Consider the following 24379-nt stretch of genomic DNA (forward strand, 5'->3'; position numbering starts at 1 on the left):
GAGTGAGACCTCCCTGTGTCCTTTCTCCTGCAGGGCAGAAACACAGCTGGGAGGATGTCTGGGTGGTACAGGGTGGGGCCCTGATATTTGGGGGTACAGGGAAGAGCCTTGATGTTTGGAGGTACAGGGAGGGTTCCTCATATTTGAGGGGTAAAGAGTGGGGCTCTCATGTATCTAGGGCTACAGGAAAGGGCCCTGAAGTCTGGACTTAAGGGAAATGCCCTAATATCTGGGAATACAGGAAAGGGCCTTGATGTTTGTAAGTGAAGGAAAGCGCTCTGAAGTCTGGAGGTAAAGGGAAGGGTCCTGAGATCTGGGGTTACCAGGAGGGGCCCTGAAGTTTGGGGGTACAGCAAGCAATACTTCCTGAAGTCCTTGGTGCAGGTTTTCCTAGATAATTGTTCCATGTCCTTGCTCCCATTTCTGATGTGGGTATAGGAGATTCCCCTACGAGTGACATAGACCTGTATGACCTTTCTCTATGAGTGATGAGGAAGAATGTGCTGTCAGTCAAGGCTGGTCAGTCACAGTGGGAATATCCTTCCCAACATATGACCCTCCCACAGACTGTCCAGAAAACTAGAACGAGCAACCTGGCAGGCATAAGAACATCCTCCTGAATTGACATTTCTATGCTACCCCCACCCCCCCGTAGATGCTCTGTTTCCCTTACCTGTCCTCTTTCCCGCTTAGGGAAATGGAGGATCTCCGGGAGCACCAGGTGAACGTGGCAGGAACGGTCCCCTGGGAAGAAAGGTGAGAGTAACTATGGTGCGCCCAGGCTCTAAGGACAGGGCCTCTGCCTCATCTGCAGCTCATCCCCCACACCCCCCTACCTGGTCTTCACATAACTGTCTACCTGGGTCACAGCTGGCTGGTCTTCTCTGGTGGGAGTGGGAGGACAGAACAGTGTGGTAGAAAATCCTGAGAGCTAATCTGGGGGACTCCTTGTTCTCTTGCTGTGGATCAGCCTAGTGGTGTCTCCCTACTTGTACTCTCTAAGAGTTAGCAGAGATCATATTACTCTGTTGGCCTTTGCTCAGCCAATTTGGGGCCTCATCAGACCACTCCCTTTGCCACTTCTTCTGTCCCCTTTCTTTCTGTAAGCCTGAGAGAATGGCCTAGCCTGAGCCAAGCTTAAAGGCAGCATTTTTAGAAAGAAACGGGGCTCTTTGATGCCCAAATATTCTCTTCAAGGCTCGGCTCAGTTCCTGAAGCCTTATGTCTTAGCTGCCTTCCTAGCCTGTCTGGAATGAATGTTGCCTTAAAAAAATCATTGCAGGGGCTAAGAGAGAGAGCTCAGTGGGTCAGTGTTAAGTCCTTGCAAGTGGAAGACCTAGTTCTATCCAGTTTTGCATGAACATCATTAGGGGCAACACTGAATACTAAGCCAGGAAAAGCCCCTTTGTACTGCCAGGTATGAACCCTAAACCAAAAGAAATTAAAAAAAAATAAGTAAAATCAGCGAGAAACTTCCTGAGCTGTTTGTAGCCTCCCACTCCAACTCTGGTCTTCCTAAACAGAATCAGGGCAACTCTCACCCTATCTCTCCCTGCAGGGTGAGCCTGGAGACCCAGGCCCTGTGGGTGGCATCGGGAACCCTGGCCCCCGAGGGGAGACGGTAAGTAGAGGTTGGAAGTAGGAAGCAGGGGTCTGCCTCGGGCCTGCCTTGTCCTTCTGGTTTGGGTTGCCCTGGGGTTGAGACCACTGACCCGGCATTGCTGGGCAGCATGTTTTGAAGCCCACGTTCCCTATGATGTGGACCAGCCATAGCTTCTTCTCCCCTGAGGCATCTGAGTCTGAAAGTGGAACCATCTATGCATTGAGTAATTAGAGATTTTCTGCAAAAAAAAAAAAATCTAGAGCTAGAGAGATAAAATAGAGGTTAATGGGGCTCGAGAGATAGCATGGAGGTAAGATGTTTGTCTTTCATGCAGAAGGACGGTGGTTTGAATCCCGGCATCCATATGGTCCCCTGTGCCTGCCAGGGGCGATTTCTGAGCATAGAGCCAGGAGTAACCCTGGAGTGCTGCCGGGTGTGACCCAAAAACAAAAACAAAAATAGAGGTTAATGCAGGTTGATCTGCACCACTGTGTAGGGTCCCCTCTCTGCGTACTGTGTGAGTGCTGTGAAGACAGTAGGAAGTGAATCCTCAGCATAGAGCCAGGAACCACCACTGAGCACAGAGTCAAAAGTGACAGAGCCAGGAATGAGCCCTGAGCACTGCTATATGAAGCTCACTAAAAACAGACAAACAAAAAAACCCCCAAATCTTGGTCTGGTGATATGCTCAATGGACTGAATACAGACTTGCCATGCAGAAGTCCCAGATTTGATTCCTACTACCACATGGTCCCCTGACATTGATGGGAGTGCCCTTTGGGAGTAATACCTGAGCAGTGACCAAAATTGCAACCACCAACAAAGTAAAGAAATAAAATCCGTTGGAGATAATTAAATTTGATAAGGAAGCTACTATCCAGATCCATGTGTTTTTTGAATGAGACCTCCTAGAAAGAAAGCACATCACCTGCATAACTCTTCTCATAAAACATTGTTTAAAACGTTTATACTGCTTGGAACAATGGTTTTATAATGTAGCTTTTCTACAGCACACTGTATGTGCTTCTAAAATAAATCACTGCACCAAACTGAAAACATGAAGCAGTTTGGGTGGATGGCTGCAAAGCCTAAAAAAGCTGGAAAGTGTTTTTTCTCATGTTTGTAATTTTTCTACCACTCACTGAAGTTAAACAACCGCAGCAGTAGCAACAACAATAACACCAATAACAGTAACAACAAAACCCAACCCAAATACCAAAGCAACCATTTCTATTCTTCTAAGTGTTAGCAGAGGAGAAACAACATCCAATTTTCTTCCATCTTGGAGAAGGTCATGGATTCTGTTCCTATAAGTTGGGGGGCAGTAATTGTTTAGTAGTTGTTGAGCTAAGTAGCACATGCCACATGTGGCATAAAACTCTTGTGTTTATTCACCTGGATCCTTCTGAGTCTTTGAATGTCACTGAGAGTGTTCAGTGCTGAACCCTCAGAGAGAATGGTAGAAGAAAAGAGACTGGGTTTTTCTCATGCATGCAGGTAACACGGTGACCCCAGAATCTCAGCTATTGTAAAGAGAACCTGCACCCAACTCTGTCCCCTCAATCCTATGTCTAAGCTCTACTTTTCCCAGCAATTCATCTTTGTCCTTCATGCTGGTGATCATCACCTGGTTTGTTCGGCCAATCCAGAGTCCATGTCTTCCAACTTCTGGTCTCATTTCTGGCCAGAAGTGGAGTGCTGATGAAGTCTCTTGCTCCTGGGTCTGAATATGGGGCTATTTGGGGGTGGGGGAAATCAGCCCTGGCCCCAGCAGGCATGTATGGAACCAGCAGTCTTTCTCTTCTATTCTGTAGGGAGATGATGGACGTGATGGGGTTGGAGGTGATGGACGCAGAGGCAAGAAGGTATTGGCTATATGAGATGCTCGCATGGCCCCAGTGGACAGCAGTTGGGAGGTTGGGTTCTATGGATTCTTGTGGGAATGGATTGTCCTGTTCAAAAGGATCTGTGTTTGATGAGTTTCTGTGACTTGCTTTCTTTTTGTAGGGAGAAAGAGGGTTTCCTGGCTACCCAGGCCCGAAGGTAAAAATAGTTTCTCAGGGGGAACCATAGTTCTCAAGGATTTGGTCAGATTCCCTGGGGGGAGTCTTGGACAGCTTTATAAGACTCCCTGGCTCTCCTTGTTTGTGGGAGGCCCTGGGCACTTGTATGTGACCAAGTGAAATGCCCCCCTTGAATTTTTTGCAGTGGCCATATCTATACAATATTTGCTGAGCTCTGTGAACAGTGGCCACTAATGTGGGTCAGTTGACTCTTGTGTGGTGGAGACTCCAGGATACAGGGACACCCCCGCCACTACACATGAGTTCTGGCCCTGAGTGTCCCCCTTCTGCTGCTCCTCTAGGGCACCCCAGGTGAGCCAGGCACCAGTGGAAGTCCAGGGCCCAAAGGAATCAGAGGCAGAAGGGTGAGTTGTGGCATTTCTTATCCCCATTGAGGGATGGGCCCCTGCTCTGTCCTGAGTTCCCAGGACCTTACATACCCAACAGGGTAATCATTGGCCCCAGTGGGGAACAAGTAGGGTCTCTTCAGACACACATGGTCAGGCCCATCAGATGGTGAGGCCACGAGGCTCAGGGTGCACGGACTCCAGATTTGTTGACCAGTCAGATGCTCCAACTTCGTCTGATTCTGAGTGATGCTCTATGGCAGGAGTTTCTCCACTGCCACCAGTTCCCACTGTGTCTTGAATGAGAACTAGGACTAGTGCCTGACAAGTGTTTATCCTGGTGGTTCCTTGTTAGCTTGGTTTGGAGTTCAATGCTCTTGCCTATCCTGTTAATGTGCTCAAAGAAGGATAGAAAGATGACCTAGTATTTAGGACCTGGGGATCCCTGGCCTGTATTCCTGATGAATGAGTGCCTGCCACACCCCACTCTGCAGAGCCGTGGACAAAGAGATGCACAGGGTTGAAGGTATTTGCCTTGCCATGGCCAACTTTAGTTTGATCTCTGGCACCATATAGAGTCCCCCAAGCACTGCCAGGAGTGTTCTCTGAGCACAGAGCCCTGAGCATACCCTGAGCTCTCTGGGTGCGCTCTCAAATGAGAAAAGAAAAAAGCCACAACCTAATGACAGAGATAGAAACCTGAGGACACCACTCTGGTGTTTTGAATCCCTAGTCTAGACTTGGGAGGTTGGGAGTCACTGCTGATGACACCAGGTGCCCTCGCAGGCCAGCTGTGGTTTTGGGGACTGTCCTTCACCATGCTCGACAAATGCTTGCCTGTCCCCTCTAGGGAAATTCGGGACCTCCTGGGGCTGGAGGACAGAGGGGAGAACCTGGCCATCCTGGACCCCCTGTAAGTACCTGCTCCTTCCTATTGAGCTCCTAGAATGTTCTGCTTCCTTGCCCATCCTTGGTCTCCCCATGTACACAGATTTCTTGCTTGAAATGAAACTCCACACAAAATGACTTCCCATGGGTCTTGTGGATGATTGACCCTACTTGTAACTTTGCTGATTTAAGGTGACTTGAGTTGTGCAGAGGGAAAAAAAATAACAAATTGCTGTTGTTCATCACCTCTCTCTGGGAGTTAACCCTCTATTCCCTAAAATCTGCCCATCTCCAGGTGTTGGTCTTGGGTTTTTGGTTTGCATAGGAGGCCATCTCTCCCCCTGTCATTTATGTCCTTCCGGGTCCTTGTTCCTGTGTTCTGGGTTTCCCTTGCACTGAAATAAATCAAGTGCTCAAGAGAATAGGAAAGAACCAGAACTCTTAGGAGGAAGGGTTTAAACCATTGAACAAAAGGTAGAGTGAGGTGCACAGGGAACTTTGCTCTGTACAGGATGGTGCAGAGGCACGTCTGAACAAGGCTAAGGGTACATCAGGACACGGTAGGATGGAGATGGTGGGGTTTCACACTCTGGAGCGGGGTGAGTAGCTCATGGGTGCTTTATGGGGTCTCTGGAAACAGGATCCAAGACTCTGCTCCCACATTGCTGAACATGTGGCTGATGTGACTTTGTTCCATGTGGCCCTGTCCAAACCTTTCAGGCATGGAATCATCTAGAAACCTCATGGCTTTGCCAAGAAACCCTGTACTCTAACTGCTCTGGCTCTAGGAGCCATAAAGGCAGGTGGTAGGAGAGATCCTGCCCACCTCAGTCATCTGTACATTGGACTTGTTTCCTCCCAACTCTATGGGGTTCAACTTGGCCCTTTTACCTTTACAGGGTCACAAAGGCAACCGTGGTGACTCGGTGGATGTAAGTTGAATGCACCCCTCATGCATGACTCTGCTGCTGTCCCACCTATTTGGGCCCATTGCCCTTTCTCACTTGTTCTTCTCTCTCTTCCTCTAAAGCAATGCGCCCTGGTCCAGAACATCAAGGACAAGTGCCGTAAGTGTCACTTCCCAGGGCCACACACCTTCAGAGGGAGCATTTGAGAGGGTCTCCTGGTGGCAGCCCGAGTCATTCCTCTCTTTCTCTCTCTCTTGCAGCTTGCTGTTATGGTAAGTAAGTGCACCACTTAGGCACTTCATCTCCTGCAGGAAGACAAAAGATCCCCACCTCTCCACTGGCCAATGAGTGTCGATCCTTGAACCCTCCCACCTCCCCACAGGTCCCCTGGAATGTCCTGTTTTCCCTACGGAGCTGGCCTTCGCCTTAGACACCTCCGAGGGTGTCACTCAGGATGTGTTCAGCCGCATGAGGGATGTGCTCTTGGGCTTGGTGGGTGACCTGACAATCGCTGAGAGCAACTGCCCACGGGGGGCCCGTGTGGCCGTGCTCACCTACAACAATGAGGTGACCACGGAGATTCGCTTCGCCGACTCACGCAGGAAGGCGGCTCTCCTGGACAGCATCCGTAACCTGCAGGTGGCCCTGACATCCAAGCAGCCCAGTCTGGAGACAGCCATGGCCTTTGTGGCCCGGAACACATTCAAGCGTGTCCGAAGCGGCTTCCTCATGCGCAAGGTGGCCGTGTTCTTTAGCAACAAGGCAGTGCGCGCTACCCCTGAGCTCCGTGAGGCTGTACTTAAGCTCTCGGATGCGGGCATCACACCCCTGTTCCTTACCAGTCAAGAGGACCGCCAGCTGGTCAATGCCCTTCAGGTCTGTATCTAATTCTGTCCTATGTGTTGGACCTGGCTCTTGGGTTGTCTGTGCCTGCTTGGCAGGTGACAGAAGAGCAACCCTATGTATCCTGGAGGGATTCTGCAGAGAATGGTTAGCCAGGGTGACCAAACAATGGCAGATGTGGCCCAAACACAAACCCAAAACTGAAGGAGTAAAATGGCTACTAGTGAGCAGAGCTGTTGCACCAATGCCACTCACTCAGCATAGGGGGTTCCTGTGCTGTGTTCCCATTTTGTCTGTGGCAATGTTCTAAGTCACTACCCACTTCCCCCACCTGGAGCAATCATGAGCTCTCCTTGCTTCTTCCCCCTCAGAGCCCCCAGCCAACTTTGCTGTTCCTCATGAGTGGCTTAATATTGTCTGTGTTCCAGGGATGCCCAGCAACACTGGCCCTGCCTGCCCACTACAGTTACTAGAGTTCAATGATCACTAACTCCCATGTCTAAGTCTGTGTGCTATTATTTTTGGGGTTATTTGGGGAGCCACACCCTACACTGCACAGGGCTTGCTCCTGGTTCTGAGTTTAGGGATCAATCCCATTGGGCTTGCTTGAAAGGCAAGTGTTCTCTCTGCAGTGCTATCATGCAGCCTCATGTTGGTGCATTTTTTTGGGGGGGGGGGTCACACCTGGCAGTGCTCAGGGGTTACTCCTGGCTCTAGGCTCAGAAATCGCTCCTGGCAGGCTCGGGGGACCATTTGGGATGCCAGGATTCGAAGCACTGACCTTCTGCATGCAAGGCAAATGCCCTACCTCCATGCTATCTCTCCAGCCCCAATGTTGGTGCATTTTTGTGAGGACAGGTGATTGGAATAAGATGTAACTTTGTCATTAGCAAAATATGGTTAGGGAAGCTGGTTCTGGATTTCCGATCAAGCAGGCAGATGCCAGGATGAATAGAAATTTCTGTCTCCTGGTTTCTGTCTGGAAAGCCCCAGGTGCCCTCATGTTCTCAGAGTCCCTCATGGGGGTTGAGGAGCTAGTGTTTAATCTCCTCTTTCCCAGATCAGATGTACAGTAGTCTCTCTGGTCTGTGCAAAGGAGGGACCCATCTCCCAGATGGGCCCATCTGCCCAGCTGCAGATGGCTGGAGCACAGGTTTTGGGCTGGGCCTGCAAGCAGGTGGCTGGAATCACTGCTACGAGGCCTCCTGAGTACACAAAAGCTTCTTAGCAGTGTCATTTCCACTAACTTGTATGATCAATGGGCATCTGGTGGTGGAGTGTCAAGTGCTGGCTGGGTGGTGCTTTTGTAATCTCCTGAAAATGACTCTTTTCCTCTCTGTGGGGGAGCCCCTTTGGTGACCAGGGGAGCAGATGGGCCAGCAGGTTCTGATTGCTGTGATGATCAGAGGATCTGGGCTCTGCACGCACATTTATGGGACCCTCAGCCTGTTAGAAGTTACAGTGTCCCCAACAGAGGGGTCATCTGACCATGTGAGATGACCTAAGTCATGTGAGGAAAGACTGTGAACCCCATTGCTCCCCATTCTTACCCCAATGTGAAGATGTCTATCTCTCAGGAAGCTAGCTTGATTGGAAGTGCTCTGAGATACTCCAGGGCAGTGATGGCTAACCTTTTTGAGCCCGAGTGCCCAAACTGTCTCCCAATGCCCGGTCCTCCCAATGGCCAGTCCAGCCCTGTCGCCAGGTGAGTTGCAAAGCAGACACCAGCACACTCGCCTCCCGCCGCATCGCATATCTTAATTGCGGACCCCTTCCCGCGTGCAAGGCCTTCTCGTGCCACAGCTGGCAAGCATGCCATAGGTTTGCCATTGAGGTTCTAGGGTATTCTGAAATGCTGTAGGGCTATCTGAGGTGCTCTGGGTGCTCTGATGTGTTTCAGGGTGCTCTGCAGTCCTCTGGAATACTGTAAGGTGCTCTGAGATGCTCCAAGGTGCTCTGTGATACTCACAGTGCTCCAAGATGCTCTGAAGTGTTCCAGAATGCTCCCTGGAGGTCTCCAAATACCAATAATATCCCTGCCTATCCTCAATCCAGATTAACAACACAGCTGTCGGACACGCACTTGTCCTGCCAGCACGGAGGGACCTTGCGGACTTCCTGAAGAAGGTGCTGACCTGCCACGTTTGCTTAGGTAAAGGCAATTTTGGCTGCCAGAGTGTGCACAAGGGACTGATTGGGCACAGAGGGCATGGAAAAGCTATCTGGGCATCACAGAGAAGGCAACAGGGCTCCTTCATCTTTTCTATGAAAATGCTGAGTGCTGGGTCCATTTGGGACCATACCGTGGACCAGTTGCTTTAATAACCAACACAGGGGAAGAGCCCCCTACTGTGTGTAGTGAGTGACACAGGCTGCTGTGTACAGAGTGACCTGACTGTGGCCTCCTGCAATCTCTGAGCTGTTACCTCTGTCTCTGTTCTTTCTTTTCTTTTTCATCTACTTTTTTTTAGTTCCTTTTATATAAGAGACAGCTGACCTTGGGGTGCTCAGGGCCTGGAGTTGATCCTGGAGCTGCTGGCAGGGGTCATACAATGGCAGAGATCAAACCCAAGGTCTTCACTGACCAGACATGTGCTGTCCCTCCAAACTCTCTTCAGTAAAATTATATATAGTCATATATATATGACTATATATACATATATATGACTATATATACATATATATGTATATATACATACATAATCATATATATGATTCTATATAATATACTTTATTATATATAAACATAACATGTATATTTATATAATGTATATCATTATAATTATAATATTATCATCATCATATAGTTTGGATTTGGGGTCATCCCTGATGCTGCTAATGGCTCACTCCCAGGTCTGTTTTAAAGGATCTCTTCTTACATCGTTTGGGGCTACCCTATATGGTGCCCTGGATTGAACCCAGGTTTCTTTCCATGCAAGGCAAGTGGTCCACCTGCTGTACTTCTGTGTGTGTGTGTGTGTGTGTGTGTGTGTGTGTGTGTGCATGTAGTGTTGGTAATCAAGCCCAGAGCCTTACAAATGCAAGTCAAGTTCTGCCTGTCTCCTAAATGCTAGCCCTAGGATCTGTTGAAAAGGCCTCTGGTGATTGGTGATAGAATTAGGTTCTGAAGACCCAACATGGGTGCACTTATGCCCCCTTAAGAGAAAGGGGATTCTAAGTCCTAGTACCCTCAACTCTCCTCATCCACCTGCTCCAGTCCCCAGAATCCCAGACTGAGGGGACATCTGCTTCTTCCTAGATATCTGCAATATTGACCCGTCTTGTGGCTTCGGAAGCTGGAGACCCACGTTCCGGGACCGGCGGGCAGCAGGCAGCAACATGGACATGGATGTAGCCTTCATTCTGGATAGTTCGGAGACCACCAGCCTGTTCCAGTTCAATGAGATGAAGAAGTACATCGCCCACCTGATCCGGCAGCTGGACCTGAGCCCAGACCCTAAGGCCTCCCAGCATCTGGCTCGGGCGGCCATAGTGCAGCAAGCGCCATACAACGAGGTGGTGGGGAATATCAGCTTGGTGCCTGTGCAGGTGGATATATCCCTCACCAACTTCAGCTCCAAGGAGTGGCTGCTGGGCTTCCTCAGTCATGGGCTAAGGCCACTACAAGGTGGCAGGGCGCTGGGCCGTGCCATTGAGCACACTGTGGGCCGTGTGTTCGAGCGTGCACCACACCCCCGGGACCTGAAGGTGCTGGTGTTGCTGCTGACAGGTGCCGTGCAGGGCTCAGAACTGGCGGAGGCGAGACAGGCAGTGCTTCGGGCCAAGTGCAAGGGCTACTTCTTGGTCATACTGGGCATCGGGCCTGAGGTGAATGTCGGGGATCTTCAGGCCTTTGCCAGTGAACCCAGTGACGTCTTCTTCAAGCTGGTGGACAAGGCCAGCGAGCTGGCAGAGGAACCGCTTTTGCGCTTCGGGAGGCTGTTACCATCCTTCATAGGAAGTGAGTCTTCTCATGGTGGGCACATAGGAGTACAGGGTGGGCCGGCAGTTGGCAGCTGGCAAGTGTCCCTCAAGGGACAGTGTGGGGGGCTAGTGAAGACCCAGAAGAAGAACCCACTGGGATATCCTAGCCAGCTCATTCTCTGGCTGCTAGAGAAGGACTGTGGACATGGATGTGACCTGTCCATGCATCTGCCCATGCCTTCCACCCTGAGGTCAGAGGGCACTGAGGTCAGAGAGCAAACCTGCAGCCCACCCCACCTGATCAGCTAGGATCAGCTCTGGTTCTCTGTTTCTTACAGAGAAGATGCAGACACAAGTCCTGCCCCTGGCCCCATCTTTATTTGATTTGATTTGAGGGTCTTCCTCCCAGCTCTAGACACTGTCCCCCTAAAGCATGCAAGGAAGGAGGACATGGGCTATGTGCATGGGCATCCTAATGGAAGAGGCTGGATTATGAAAGGGAACTCTAGGAAGCTCCTGGGTTTTTCTGGTGGGGACACATCTAGTGGTGCTCAGGGATTATTTCTGGCTCTACTCAGAAATCACTCATAGTAAGCTCTGGGGACCATATGAGGTGCTGGGAATCGAACCCAGGTCAGTTGCGTGCAAGGCAAAATATGCTACTGCTGAACTATCACTTCAGTCCCTTAGGGAAGCATCTAAAAATTGCTTGCATGGCCTGGGTATAGATACCACCATCTCACTGCTAACCCTCCCAGCTGGCACTGGGACCCCTTCTGTGTGCTCTGCCCACAGCTTGCCCTCCCAGTTCACACCATGTCCACCTAATGTGGCCATCAGGGTGATGAGTCCGCAAGATGCTGTTAGCTCATCTACAAAGGTTCAGGGTGAGCTCAGGAGGATGTTAATAAGCCAGGGAGATTGAGAAGGGACAGGACAGTGTCATATTCCCAGGAAGGGGCACCCAGGAGGATGTGGAGGACAGGTGGATATTTGTTGTCCAATGACCAAAGTGATAGACACCAGGAAAAGTGGAGGGTCAGGTCAGGACCTGGTCCTACCTTCATTCAGGTATCAGTTGAAATCAACTTAAACATGGTATCCCAAAGCATGAGATGGAATCAAATGATAACAAGCGATGAGAAGTTTTCAACTATAAGCCTGATTTTTCTTTTATTCTAGGTACCCCTCACACACCCCCCCCAAAGAGTTCACACACAGCACAAATCATATCGTTAGCCTGGTCCCCAAATAGCCCCAGAGAAGGGAATTATTTAGCTATTCTCTCTGCCAGTGGCACACACTTAACATTCTAAATCACTGGACTTGTTCTGTCTGAAAGACTCAGTTCAACAAACACATGTGCGGGGCTGGCTCCTGAGGGACCAAGTACACAGACCTGTCTGCAGACTGATCTTGACTAAGAGTGATCGACATGCACTCCCAACTCACTTTCTATGTCTCGCTGCAGGCCAGAATGCGCTTTCCTTGTCCCCGGATATTAGAAAACAATGTGATTGGTTCCAAGAGGAACAACTGGCCAGGACACCTGTGAAGTTTGGCCACCGTGGTGTGAGTATGTAAGTGAATTTAATGACTATGAATGACCACAATGATTGAGGTGCTGGAGGGAGTTCAGGCTGTAACTCACCACTTCCCCCCACACCTGCCTTTCTGGGGGAGCCAACTGTAGTGAAAAATAGAAGGTCTGAAGTCTTTCCAGAAAATTATGTGTCCTAGTTTGGGCTGCCTTGACTGACCTAAGACAGTGGGGGACAGGAGGGGTCAGAAGTTTGGGTTTGAGTTCAATAGATGCTTCTCCTAGACTGAGCTCATATATGTCCATGTCTGTGTCTCTCTGAGGTCCCACTGGGACCTGGTGGCCTGGGCTCTGCATCCAGAGTCATTCTGTCAGCAAACTGGACTGTCCCCAAGGCAGTAGGCTTGGGGTCCAGGAGATGCTTGACCTTCCTTTGAGGTCTTGGCTAATACCTCTCTGTTTCATCTGTCAACATAGACCTGAGCATGCTCAAAGGCTTGATCCAAGGGTGAGGAGTCAGGCTTGGTGGAGGGGTTGTCCCAGCATGTTATAATTACAGAGGAACTGAGAGACAGGCTAGGGAACCACTGCTGGCTGTTGTGGGCTACTCCAGAAAGAAGGACTGATGCCATGGACAGAAGCAGAAATGTATGTCACACTTGCTGTGTCACCACAATGTTGTGTGGCCTTGTTGAGTGGGCTGTTGCTTGCATCCATAGACTTCACATCTAGCTCCGTACTTGATGTTGCCTCAAGGAGCAGCTGGGAGGATAATTGGCCCTATACAGGACTGGGAATGCCACCCTAGACAGAACCCTCCATGCTTTTTTGGGGTGTTGACATTCAGACATGGGAACCCAGAGGAGGTGTGGATTTGAAAATTCCCAAGAGACAAATTCTCTTTTGCTGGCAGATTTTGGGGTGAGAGAGAATCCCTGCTTTCAGTTGCCCTGACCCCCCCTCAGTACTCAGAGGAAGAGAGTGGGTTCAACCCAGGCAGCTGGGACCCTTGTTTGAGCAGAGATCATGCCTAGTTGATCAGGGCTCACCCACCTTTTTTCTCCTAACATTGAATTCATTTACTGGACCATTTTCTAAGGTTCTTCAATCTTATGTTTAGGGAAATAGGAGGGAAATGTCAAGTTCTAAGGTTAGTTCAATGTACTAACCTGCATGGGACTCGTGCCTGACATTTACTAAATGTTGGTCTCAGAACTGGAAAGAGTTTTGGACGATATCTAGGCTGCTGAGCCTGAACCCTTGGTATCCTCTGTAGGCATCTGGACCAGGCCAAGAAATTACCTGAAACCAGAACATACAAACAAAAGCAGATGAAAATCCTGGAAGACATTGATTTCATAATTGTCCAGCTCTATGTGGCACTCTGCAACTTTCTTATCATTAGAACAGCTTTGAATGGACTTTATTGGACTTTTAGTATTTGAATTTAAGCTGCTTAACTATTTTTTTTTTTGGTTTTGGGGCCACACCAGGCAGTGCTCAGGGGTTGACTCTGTGCTCAGAAATAGCTCCTGGCAGGCTTAGGAGACCATATGGGATGCCTGGAATCAAACCTGGGTGGGTCCCAGGTTGGCCACATGCAAGGCAAACACCCCACCACTGTGCTAGCTCTCTGGCTCCATCAACTGCTTAACTTTTATACTTGAATATTACAGTAACATTTCATTATTATTATTATTATTATTATTATTATTATTATTATTAACAATGCTGCTAATACCTATCAAGAACCCTGGACTCTCTTCCTGACTTTATTTTATAAGTGGGAAAGAAGATGTCAGATATTTTTAATAGGACCAGTTCAGCTTCCCTTTAAAGTACTCATGTGCTCTTGGACATATTTTCAGGGCCACAGACCCAAAGAAGGAATCTTCTATGTGCAGTGCTAAAATAGTAAAGACAGCTGCATGGTTTCATAGTCATGGAGCTGTGTGGCTGCATGGCCAACATACAGGCAGAACCCTCAGAAACACCAGATTATAGTTTTGTTGATTCAGGTTGCTGGCAAAAGATACCTGCATACAGATAATATCTCAATTTTTCCAACAGAAATATTCCAAATAATGCCTCTTCAAGTACATCACCCAAACCTGTGAGCACAAGGAAGCCAGTGACCACAACAGAACGAACAGTCAGCACGGCCAAGCCCATAGTGACAGCCCGCATGCCAGCGGCTAAGCCTGCAGCCCCTGCCAGAACCCCCATGGCTGTGAAACCAGGGCCTGTAAAGCCACCTGCAGCCGCCAAACCTCCCACCACAGTCGCCAAACCTCCCACCGCAGCCGCCAAACCTCTCACCACAGCCACCAGGCCTGGGCCCCTCAAGCCAGAGTCTCCCAGGTCCCAGGAGCCCAAACCTGCCACCTCCAAGGCAGACAACACAAAGCCTGCAGGTGAGACAAGAGGCTCTGGTCTGAATGATCGCACATTCTCACAGGTTCTGCACAGAACCTGCCTTCCACATTTCCAGACCCTGGGAAAAGGGTGGAGGCTCCTCATTCTCTCTAGGGTGTCAGGGAGGAGTGTGCTAGAAATCCAGGCTTCTAGTAGAAGGCTGAAGAACTCAGTACATGCTGGGATCGGGCATCTGGAGAAAAGGAGAGGGAGTGGAAAGGATGGGGATGTGTTTGGGGAAAGAAAAGGAGATAGAGGGAAGAAAAGGAGAAAGAGGAGCTGAGAGGGGAGGGAAGGAAAGGATAGGAGAAGAGGGAAGAGGGGAAGAGGGAGGAAAAGGGAAGGGAAAGTGGAAAGGGGAAGCAAGGGAAGGGGAGAAAGGAGGGGAAAGGAAGAGAGGGGAAAGGGGAAGGGAAGATAGGAGAGAGGCGGGAGAGAAGAAGGAGCAGGTACTTTCCACCAGGTGTAGGCAGGGAGCACAGAAGATGTTTCTAAGTTGTGGTTCAGAGCTAGGTCCACCTTCTGAAATAGTGACTGAAAGATTTGGACAGGCTGATGTGCTGTTTGTTGGTCTCTGCAAAGTGTGTCCATTCAGGAAGAGGCATGGTAATGTCGGGAGATTGTCTAGGAAAAAAAGGAGCTGGGACCCTCCTTCCCACTGTGGGCCTGATCAGACCCTCAGGGTGACCCTTAATTTTCACTCAGGGAGGGTAGGAAATAGGGTGTTGGTGAAAGTTGGCTGCTGAGGGTGGCTGGAGAGCTAGTGCACTTGCACAGAAGGTTCTAGAGACAAGGTTGTGAGACATAGTGTTTTCCCATTGCTGGGCTGGTGCCATCTGTACTGGAATGTGCTTCCTCCCAGCCTGTACCAGGCACCCTGTGGTCCAAGAGATTCTGGGACACCCCTGAGGTATGGGAGCTTGAATCCCCGGTGAATGAGCTCTTTAAAGACTTCCACACTTCAGGGCCATGGGTCTGTGGCTTCCGTGGCTGTATTGTGGGTGTGGCCCTGCGGACCCAGCCCCATGATCTCACCCCCCCTTGAACCCAGCCCTGTGAACCCAACTCTCTGCTCATGGTGTCTTGTCAGGACTCCCATCCCCTTTGTGTCTTTCTACAGGCCCTGCCTCCCAGGAGGTCCGTGTGTCCGAGATCACAGAGAATAGCGCCAAGCTGAGCTGGGAAAGGCCTGAGCCCCCTAGCCCCTATTTTTATGATCTGACGGTCACCTCAGCCCATGACCAGTCCCTGGTCCTGAAGCAGAACCTGACAGTCACTGACCGCATCATCGGGGGGCTTCGGGCTGGTCATGTGTACCGTGTCTCCGTGGTCTGTTACCTGAGGTCCCAGGTCCGCGCTGCTTACCATGGGAGCTTCAGCACAAGTAAGGGGGTTCTCCTGGGGGTCCCCGTAGGGACCAAGAATGTGTGTGGGTGGCTTTGGCAGTGACAGCTTGTCTGGGGTCCCTGCTCAAATTTGCTTATATAGCAGTAGATCAGAGGGGACCCCCAGGACTGTCAGTCTGACCTGTGGAAGAAAGTTCAACATCTGGATGGACACAGGGGCCCTGTAATCCAGATGGGGCTTTCAAGGACTCACCAAGGCCCCTCTCAAAAGTCCATTTCCCACTTGGTGATGAGAGTATCCCTCTGTCACCCACACTGAGGCCCAGCTGCCTATCCCCCTGACCCTGTCTATCTTAGTCACACATCTGACACCCCCTTTTGGCTCCCTCCTGAGAGGGGCTCTGAATCCTAACACCCTAATCCCAGCTCTGTTTTTCTGAGGGTATGGAGGGGGACAAGAGATTCATTCAGAAGTTGGGCATGACAATGTTTATCTACTCAGAGCTGACCAAGGCTTCCAGGGAGCTGCTTCTGTGTTTGGGGTGTCCACTCAATTGGGAGTTGCTGCCTGTTAACTTTGGTCCTGAAGAATCCATTCCTTTCATTTCGGAGTTCCCCTGGCAGCTTCTGCTCTGTTTGTTTTCTGTAGGAAAGGTCCGGTCTCCAGCTCCTGAACCCGGGCGGTCAGTTGCCAGCACCAGCGTCAAATTAGTCGTGAACCAAGACCCGCTGGTTCACACAGAAGCAGGTACGTGGAGCCACGTGGGGCTCTGAAGACCCCCAATACTGGGGCGTATGTGGGTTTCAGTTCTCAGTTCTTAGTAAGGCCTCTGTAGGCAGCTGTGCATCTCCTCAGGACTCCTTATGTAATTCTATGACATTCACCAGCTCTGGTGACCTCTCTTGCCAATAGCTGGGAGTTTTGAGATAATTGGACAGAGCTGCCATGGCATGCAGGAAGGGTTGTAGGCAATCACTCTCTCTCTCTCTCTCTCTTTCTCTCTCTCTCTCTCTCTCTCTCTCTCTCTCTCTCTCTCTCTCTCTCACACACACACACACACACACACATACACACACACTCTCACGGCATTTCCAAATGTCTCATCTTGGGCTGGGGGTGGAGTTGTGGTCTGTTTACAGCACCCTCAGACCCAAGTCTGTCCACTTGCTGGTTGAATTTCTTAAGAAACTGCTGGAAGAACACAAGTCCCTGCCCTCCCCTTAAATGAGAAGCCCAGGTTTGGAAGGAGCCTGCTAATAACAAGTGTCTGTCTGCCCCTGCAATGATGCATCTTTCATCCACGTCTTTCACTTATGAACCATAGATCATCTAATCATTTCTCCATCCTCAAGACATCGTCCTGTTTCATCATGCACAGCCTGGGCTGCCCAGAGTCCATGGAATTTACCAGAAGGTATAATCCAGCCAGTGGTGGAACTGCAGAGCCGCATTTTAGAGCAGAAGCTACCCAGAACACTGAAATCACTGGAAACAATTTACCTTTAGAAGGAGGCTAGAAGTTAGTCTGTGTCAGTCTTATCAGTGTGCTTGTTTTCCTCAGTCTTTTCCCTGGGAAGATTGAACAAAAACAAGAACTTTTCTCTTTGCCGTAAATGTAGGGGAGCCATTTGGGAAATCCAGGTGAATGGAGTCACTTTGAACTTGCCCTGGATCCAAAAGATTTTTTTTATAAAGACTTTCAGAGTGAACATCTCTAACTTAGCAGAGAACAGAGCAGAGGGGATCTGAATTGGTGGATGTGAGGTGGCTAAAGGGGGGAAGCCTTTTGCTTTCTGTTCAAGCTGCTCCCCAAGTATCTAGGGCCTAGTTCTGTCCCCTTTCCTCTGGCAATTATGTCCTGACCCTGCCAGGCCCTCGCATGACCATCATTCCCTCCGCAGGGGTTTGATCTCAGACAAAGCCAGGAGAAGATTCAGGGCTTTCCCCAAAGACAAGGATAGGAATCCTGGAACTTTTACTCCTCAGGCTACATCAGGGTGCTGCCTCCACCTGTCCCCTTTTGATGTGGGGATGTCACAGGCAAGTAGATCTGGGCTCTGATAGAAGCTGATCTGAGGGGCCGGAGAGATAGCATGGAGGTAAGGCGTTTGCCTTTCATGTAGGAGGTCATCAGTTCTAATCCCGGCGCCCCATATACCTGTGCCTGCCAGGAGCAATTTCTGAGCCTGGAGCCAGAAATAACCCCTGAGCACTGCCGGGTGTGACCCAAAAACCACACACACACACACACACACACACACACACACACACACACACACACACACACAAAAAAAAGAAGCTGATCTGAGGTGAAAGACACACACACAGTTCCAGATTGATTTTGGGATTTTCTCCTGTGCTCTCCAGAAGGGACACTTCTATAAACATGTCCAGTTACTCTAAACAAAACCAACCTTTAAGAGGACTGACTGCAGCTTTGTTTTGAAGACAGACGGAAGCGGGTTAAGAAAGAGGAGGAACTTGTGATGGAGCCTGTTGACCTGTTGGTCTCTCAGGGGCTGGAGAGAAAAGGTGGACAGGAGTCCAGTGGTACATCCTTCAAATCTAGTGTGACAGAGGCAGCAGAAACCTCTTCTTCTCTCTACACGTCTTGTGCTTCAGCCCAAGCTTGAAGGTCCTCTGCCTGCTTGTTGTGGGCAAAGGTGTGGGTGTGAATCTCCTGCTTGGTATCCAAGGCAGTGGAGAGAGGCAAAAGAGTTGCTTTCTTGTTTGTTTGGGTAGGGGGGGGGTCTCCCTAGCATTGCTCTGTAGATTTGGGGCCCTTCCTGGTGATCCTCTTTCAACCATATCAGCAGTTTAATGGGAGAAACCTTTAGCTGGAAGCCCTGGACAACCTATCTAGTCTCCAGGGCTGTACCTCACCATGTTTGGGGTACCATGAGGTGTGATGACTGTATTGGGTTCTGCTGCATGCAAGTCAAGAGCCTTTATCCCTGCACTATCTCTCAGGGTCTTAGCTTGCTTTTTCTCCTTCCTTCCTTCCTTCCTTCCTTCCTTCCTTCCTTCCTTCCTTCCTTCCTTCCTTCCTTCCTTCCTTCCTTCCTTCCTTCCTTCCTTCCTTCCTTCCTTCCTTCCTTCCTTCCTTCCTTCGCTCAGGGAACCATATGGAGTTCTGGGAATGTAAACCAGGTCACTCATATAAAAAGCAGGTACCCCAACCCTATGCTATACTATCTCCCCTGCCCCACTGCCTTTCTTCAGAGCAAGCCATGGATTCTCTGTGTAAAGCACTGTGCCTGGAGAGTCTCAGTGCCCCTGTGGAGGGTACACATACTTGCTGTTGCTGTATCAGGGCCACCGTAGGGGAGCATGTGGGCTCTAGAGGCTGGAGGTGTGAGGTGTGGTCTCGGCTTCTCTGGATCACTTTTCTGTGATGCATCTACTACTTCTCAGTGGTAGCAGTCAGGTTAGGTCTGGTTAGACTCTCCGGGTAAGCTAGCCTCTGAGAGACCTCTCACAGCGACCATTAAGACTGCACTGGGGGAGGCCTGGTACCTGTTGAGTTTGCTTTCAGGCTCTTGTTGCATTTCTTTTCCAGTCCTCATTTTTAACTAAAGCTGTCTTGGGTAGACATTTTCATTAAACATTTTTTTTTAATTTAAAGCATCATGATAGTCAAAGTTATTCATAGTTGTGTCCCAGGACAGAAAACATTAAATCAAAAGTATGTATGTGCACTACGTTTCATCAGAAGCACTCAGTACCATAACTAAATGTAGAAATCAACCTAGATGTCCAACAACATATGAATGGGTCATGAAGATGTGTTACAACATAAGCAGTGGAACACTATGCCACTATAAGATAAGATGAAATTAAGCAATTTGCTACAACAAGGTTGGATAGACATTTTCTATCAATTATCACTAAAGCTAGATTCTTTGAAATTGCTAAGTAACAATAATAAAACCGATCTTTTAAAAAATGAATCTGCAAGGGCCAAAGAGGTGGTTAAAAGGTTAAGGAGTTTGCTTTGCATGTGGCCAGCCTTGGTTCAATCCCTGGCAATATATATCCATGGAACTCAGAGCAGCCCTCAAAACTGCTGGTTATAGACCCAAAGTTCTCCAAGATACTTCAATTATTGGCATCAATGAAAAGTTTAATGAGGAAGAATCACAAAACATGAAAGATATGCAACATGATCTTTGACAAAAAAAAAAACTATGCTGAGAAAAAATGAGCATCTCTTGCCATAAGGCATATTGTTTAGCTGGAGAAAAATATACTTCCTGTACCTCCAGATTCTCACTACCAGTTTTTTTTTTTTGCTGCAAAGTGGCTGAAATTGATCTGAAACCTAAACCCAGCACCATTTCCAGCTTCCTGTTTAGTCCTACTTATTGGAATACAGGATAATAGTTCATCAAAAGATTAAGACAGCTTAGGTTTGATGGAATATAACATTTGCTTGGCTGTATTCCTGGTTGGAGAGATTCTGCTGGCCAGCATGATGATGTAATGGGGAAAGCGCATGTATTTATGTCAATAATAATTTGAAGCTGTGGTTTGCCACCTTTCACTATCCATTAGAACTCTGGAAACATTTTTTTAACATTGCTGCAGCTGTGAGTACAGAGAACAAGGGATAAAGACCCATAGAGATGGAGAAAAAGACCCATTGAGCTGGAATTTAAAGCCTCACGGAAACGGGGTATAAAGAGCCACAAAAGATGTGTGGAATTGGGGATAAAAATCTGGGGAGCTGGGGAATAGGGACTGAGGGAAATGAGTGGGAGATTGAGGCACATTTATTTCTAGTGGAAACATTATCCATTTTAGGTCTTAGTAGAAAGTTTACATTTTTTCCAACTTTCAGATAATGTGAATGTAATATCTCTTTTCCAGCCATGTCTGGAGTTGGTCAGAAAGCACTGTCAACAGATTTGCCTGTTTGCAGGCTGTAGTTGTTTTTTTGCCGGCACCTTGGTAGCAGGGTTCACTCCTTTGCAGCTGGAATCCATCAGAAATATGCATTGAACCATAAACTTTGCTGTGAAAGGAATGCTTATCTCTGGCTCCACACAGCCTGGGTGGGTGGGGGGAACCTTTGAGCTGTTAGGATTCCCCATTCCTGGTTAAGTACTGTTTTTGACTTATTCATTTCATCGGACAGGACATGAAGGTACTTGGCCATCTACACAAACACACACATACACACACACACATACACACACACACATGAATATAAATAACTATATATTTGGAATCAAAAGGATTTTCCTTCTGATTTTATCTTGTCTTTCCAACTACTTTGGTTACCAGTGAAACAGACCTGCTTTGAACTGTTTTCTGATGAAATTTAATTTCGATTTTGCCCCATTTTCCTGTTGGCATTTTATTATTTGATTTTTTCCCTGGGGACTTGGCATTAGTGGAACTTCAGAGGCAAGTGACCAGCAATCGGAGAGATGATGACAGCCCATGTCACCTCAGATTCTCCAATGACAATCGATAACTTTGGGGATTCTTTGTTTCGCTTCTCATATCTATCACCCATGCAATTGTGTTTCTGTCCCAAAGCATAAAGGCTTGGTGGAGGGAGGGATGGTGGTGGTTTTCAGGCAATGTCATCTCTCCTTTTTCTCTTGGACAACACTGCCATTAGCTACAGAACCACGAGAGAGAGCACAACTTGCCTATTATGTTTCAGACTCCTTTCTCACTTGACTTTTCTAGATATCTGTCAGATGGCCAAAGACATAGGAACTTGCCGGAAATTCATATTAAAATGGTACTTCGACGTAGGGACCAATAGCTGTGCACGTTTTTGGTATGGTGGCTGCGGTGGAAACGAAAACAAGTTTGATTCACAGAAAGAATGTGAAAAGGTTTGCGCCCCTGGTAAGTAGTTTTCTACTGAATTTATGCTTCTTTAAATAAGAGGAAGGATCCGGGCCTATCATTAATTACTTAAAATATGAGACAGGCAGCTAGGGAAAAGTTTGTGCCAACATAAATTGTGGAATTCTGAGACCAGAGGGAGCACAGTGGAAAGGGCACTTGTCTTGCATGTGGCTGGCCCAAGTTTGATCCCTGACATCCTATTTAGCTACCTGAGTACCATTAGGAATGATTGATTCTTGAACTCAAAGCCAGGAGTAGTCACTGAGCACTGCCAGGTGTAGCCCTTCCTAAACAAACAAAACAGACAAAACAAAACAAAACCCAATCCTGTGGATTATTATGAGATTATATAATAGATCATATGCCTCCATAGCTTCCTTCTATATGTGCCAATGAGGAAGTCATGGCCAATAGCTCCAGCCTTTGGAACTATCGAGTCCTTCATACTCTAAAATGCTCTGTTTAGTGTGAGTGTCATTAGGCTCTCTCCCGTGTTTTGTCTCTGGAAGATTTCTCCTCTAAATCATAAAGCCCCCTGCCCTGTTCACCCCTTACCACCATGATATGGGCAGCTCTCTCTATTGCAATAAGCCAGAAACAGCCTTGCTATATCCAGCCTGGCAAAAGGAAGGCTTTATAGAACCCCACCAGGAGCCTAGAGAAGAATCCAAGTGACTTGAGATACCCCGGTTTCCCAGATCTCAACCCTAATCTCAGAGTCCTGGAAGTGGTGAATAGCAGGGAAGCAAGGCTGGGTATGAACCTCAGAGCTAGGGAACTGGTACTACAAGATTCAATCAATAACGTGCTTTTCTGCTTCTTTCTCTGCCCCTGCCCAATGCTCAGCACTGCTCAAAGCTGGAGTGGCCACCGCGCTGGAGAACTAGGTGGCCCACTGGGCACACATACCTCTTGGGGAAGGAACTGACCCTCTGCAAAAGCTCCAGGCAGAGCCCTAACACTGTGCTCGTTCCAACTCCCCTGATGCTCAAGACTTGGGACGCAAGCTCTGCCTCCAATCGACCCGTCCATTGGTGCTAACTGTGTCTGTGGGACCAGTGTTCTCTGGCTCCAGATGATTGTCTCGTAGCCCTGGAATTTTGTAGAATACTCAGTCCCTGGTGCTTCCAGACTCACCTCCCCAGGCTCCTGCCTCTGTTGGCAGGTAAAAAACCTGAACACAACCCATGCCTTACTTCTTCCAGATTCTTCTGCGTGCCTCCTCCTTCTTCCCCCGATGAAGCGTGACCTTAGATGTAAAGCCTTGTAGCATCAAGATGCTAGACCCACTGGCCCTTTTCTGGCTCCCCATTTCCTGGGGGAGATTTCACGCTCTTCAGCTGCTGCTCTGCCACCTCTGACAGCAGGCCCGGCCTGCAGGAAGCAGGGGGGAGCCCTTGACTGTGTGCTCCTATGAAGACGAATCCCAGCTTAGCGCATGGGAAACGTCCTCATAGCCTTCTCTTGTCGCATGTGTGCTCCTGGTTTTATGCGGGGGAGGGGATTTAACTTTAATTTTCAAATTTTTAGGAAATTTATACAAAGAAACTTTTTAATAAAGTATATTGAAAGTGTTGCGGCCTCGTGTCCAGATAGACTGCCCAGTTCCCACAGCTTTGGTCTTACAATCACCTGCAGGGTAGCCAGGAGCCATCCCCAGACAGTGGGTCGGGCACTCCTGGTGGCAATGGGCACTCAGGAATGGGGTCTTAGGGAATCCCAAGAAGACCTTTCTTTTATTTTGTATGTGGCAGGGTGGGAACACAGGTCTTAAAGTTGCTAGGTCCTTGCTTCATGGTGACATGTACTTCATGCTCTGGACTGGAGTGTTTTTCACCCAGAGGTAGGGTTGGCTGGCAGGGGGGACAGGATGTTGCTCTATCTCCTGAGAGTAGCCATATTTCCAAGGACAGCATGAGATCAGAGGATAGGCAGCCTGGGTTCCATGCCTTTCTTCCCAGCCTGTGAATGCACATGTGTATGCACACACATGCATATACAGGAACACACAGTCACACCTGTACACACATACACACACATATCCTGTTCCCCCCCCCAAATAAGACAGTGTCTTATATTAATTTTTGTTCCCAAAGATGTGGTAGGCCTTATTTTCAGGGGATGTCTTATTTTTCCATGAAGATTATGGTACACATTTATTGTTAAATGAAAATCAAGGATATTTATTACATGTATACTGTACAATAGTACAGTAGTTGTCAACACAAACCAGACAAACTGTGAATCCTACAGATGATGCTAGCCAGGGTGGCCCTAGCAACCAGTTTATGATAAATTAATTTTCATTCCAAGACAGAGCTAGGGGAGGGCCTTATTTTGGGGGGATGCCTTATATTTCACCCAGAAGGAAGCCTGTAAGTAGATCTTATTTTTGGAGGATGTATTATTTTCGGGGAAACAAGGTATCTATGTACAGATGCACATGTACCCACATGCAGTTCTCCTTACAGACTCCCATGTGGGAGTAGAGGGACATAATGCTTGGTCATGGCAGATCTCTGAGCTCTGTACTGCAGAGCTGGCCTGTGGTAACTCGTGAACATCCTTACTCATGCACTCACCATGTCCTTCTCTGAACCCTGGCCTGCCCCTGACTCTGTGTCTAACCGGAC

General features: G+C 48.7%; 1 protein-coding gene across 1 annotated transcript in view; it reads left to right on the plus strand.

The window, feature by feature from the left end:
* Nucleotides 1-23080, plus strand: part of COL6A3 (collagen type VI alpha 3 chain) — a 136177-nt gene extending 113097 nt beyond the window's left edge. The window contains exons 33-50 of the mRNA XM_049772836.1: nucleotides 694-756; nucleotides 1559-1621; nucleotides 3418-3468; nucleotides 3611-3646; nucleotides 3969-4031; nucleotides 4864-4926; nucleotides 5801-5833; nucleotides 5932-5968; nucleotides 6070-6081; nucleotides 6192-6685; nucleotides 8708-8804; nucleotides 9912-10613; nucleotides 12048-12156; nucleotides 14187-14530; nucleotides 15652-15915; nucleotides 16527-16625; nucleotides 21579-21743; nucleotides 22593-23080. Of these exons, the coding sequence (XP_049628793.1) occupies nucleotides 694-756; nucleotides 1559-1621; nucleotides 3418-3468; nucleotides 3611-3646; nucleotides 3969-4031; nucleotides 4864-4926; nucleotides 5801-5833; nucleotides 5932-5968; nucleotides 6070-6081; nucleotides 6192-6685; nucleotides 8708-8804; nucleotides 9912-10613; nucleotides 12048-12156; nucleotides 14187-14530; nucleotides 15652-15915; nucleotides 16527-16625; nucleotides 21579-21743; nucleotides 22593-22633 (2736 nt within the window). The 3' untranslated portion in view covers nucleotides 22634-23080. The remainder of the gene's footprint in view (nucleotides 1-693; nucleotides 757-1558; nucleotides 1622-3417; nucleotides 3469-3610; nucleotides 3647-3968; nucleotides 4032-4863; nucleotides 4927-5800; nucleotides 5834-5931; nucleotides 5969-6069; nucleotides 6082-6191; nucleotides 6686-8707; nucleotides 8805-9911; nucleotides 10614-12047; nucleotides 12157-14186; nucleotides 14531-15651; nucleotides 15916-16526; nucleotides 16626-21578; nucleotides 21744-22592) is intronic.
* Nucleotides 23081-24379: the final 1299 nt, after the last annotated feature.

Source organism: Suncus etruscus, chromosome 5 (assembly GCF_024139225.1).
Source record: "Suncus etruscus isolate mSunEtr1 chromosome 5, mSunEtr1.pri.cur, whole genome shotgun sequence".
Lineage (NCBI taxonomy): Eukaryota > Metazoa > Chordata > Mammalia > Eulipotyphla > Soricidae > Suncus > Suncus etruscus.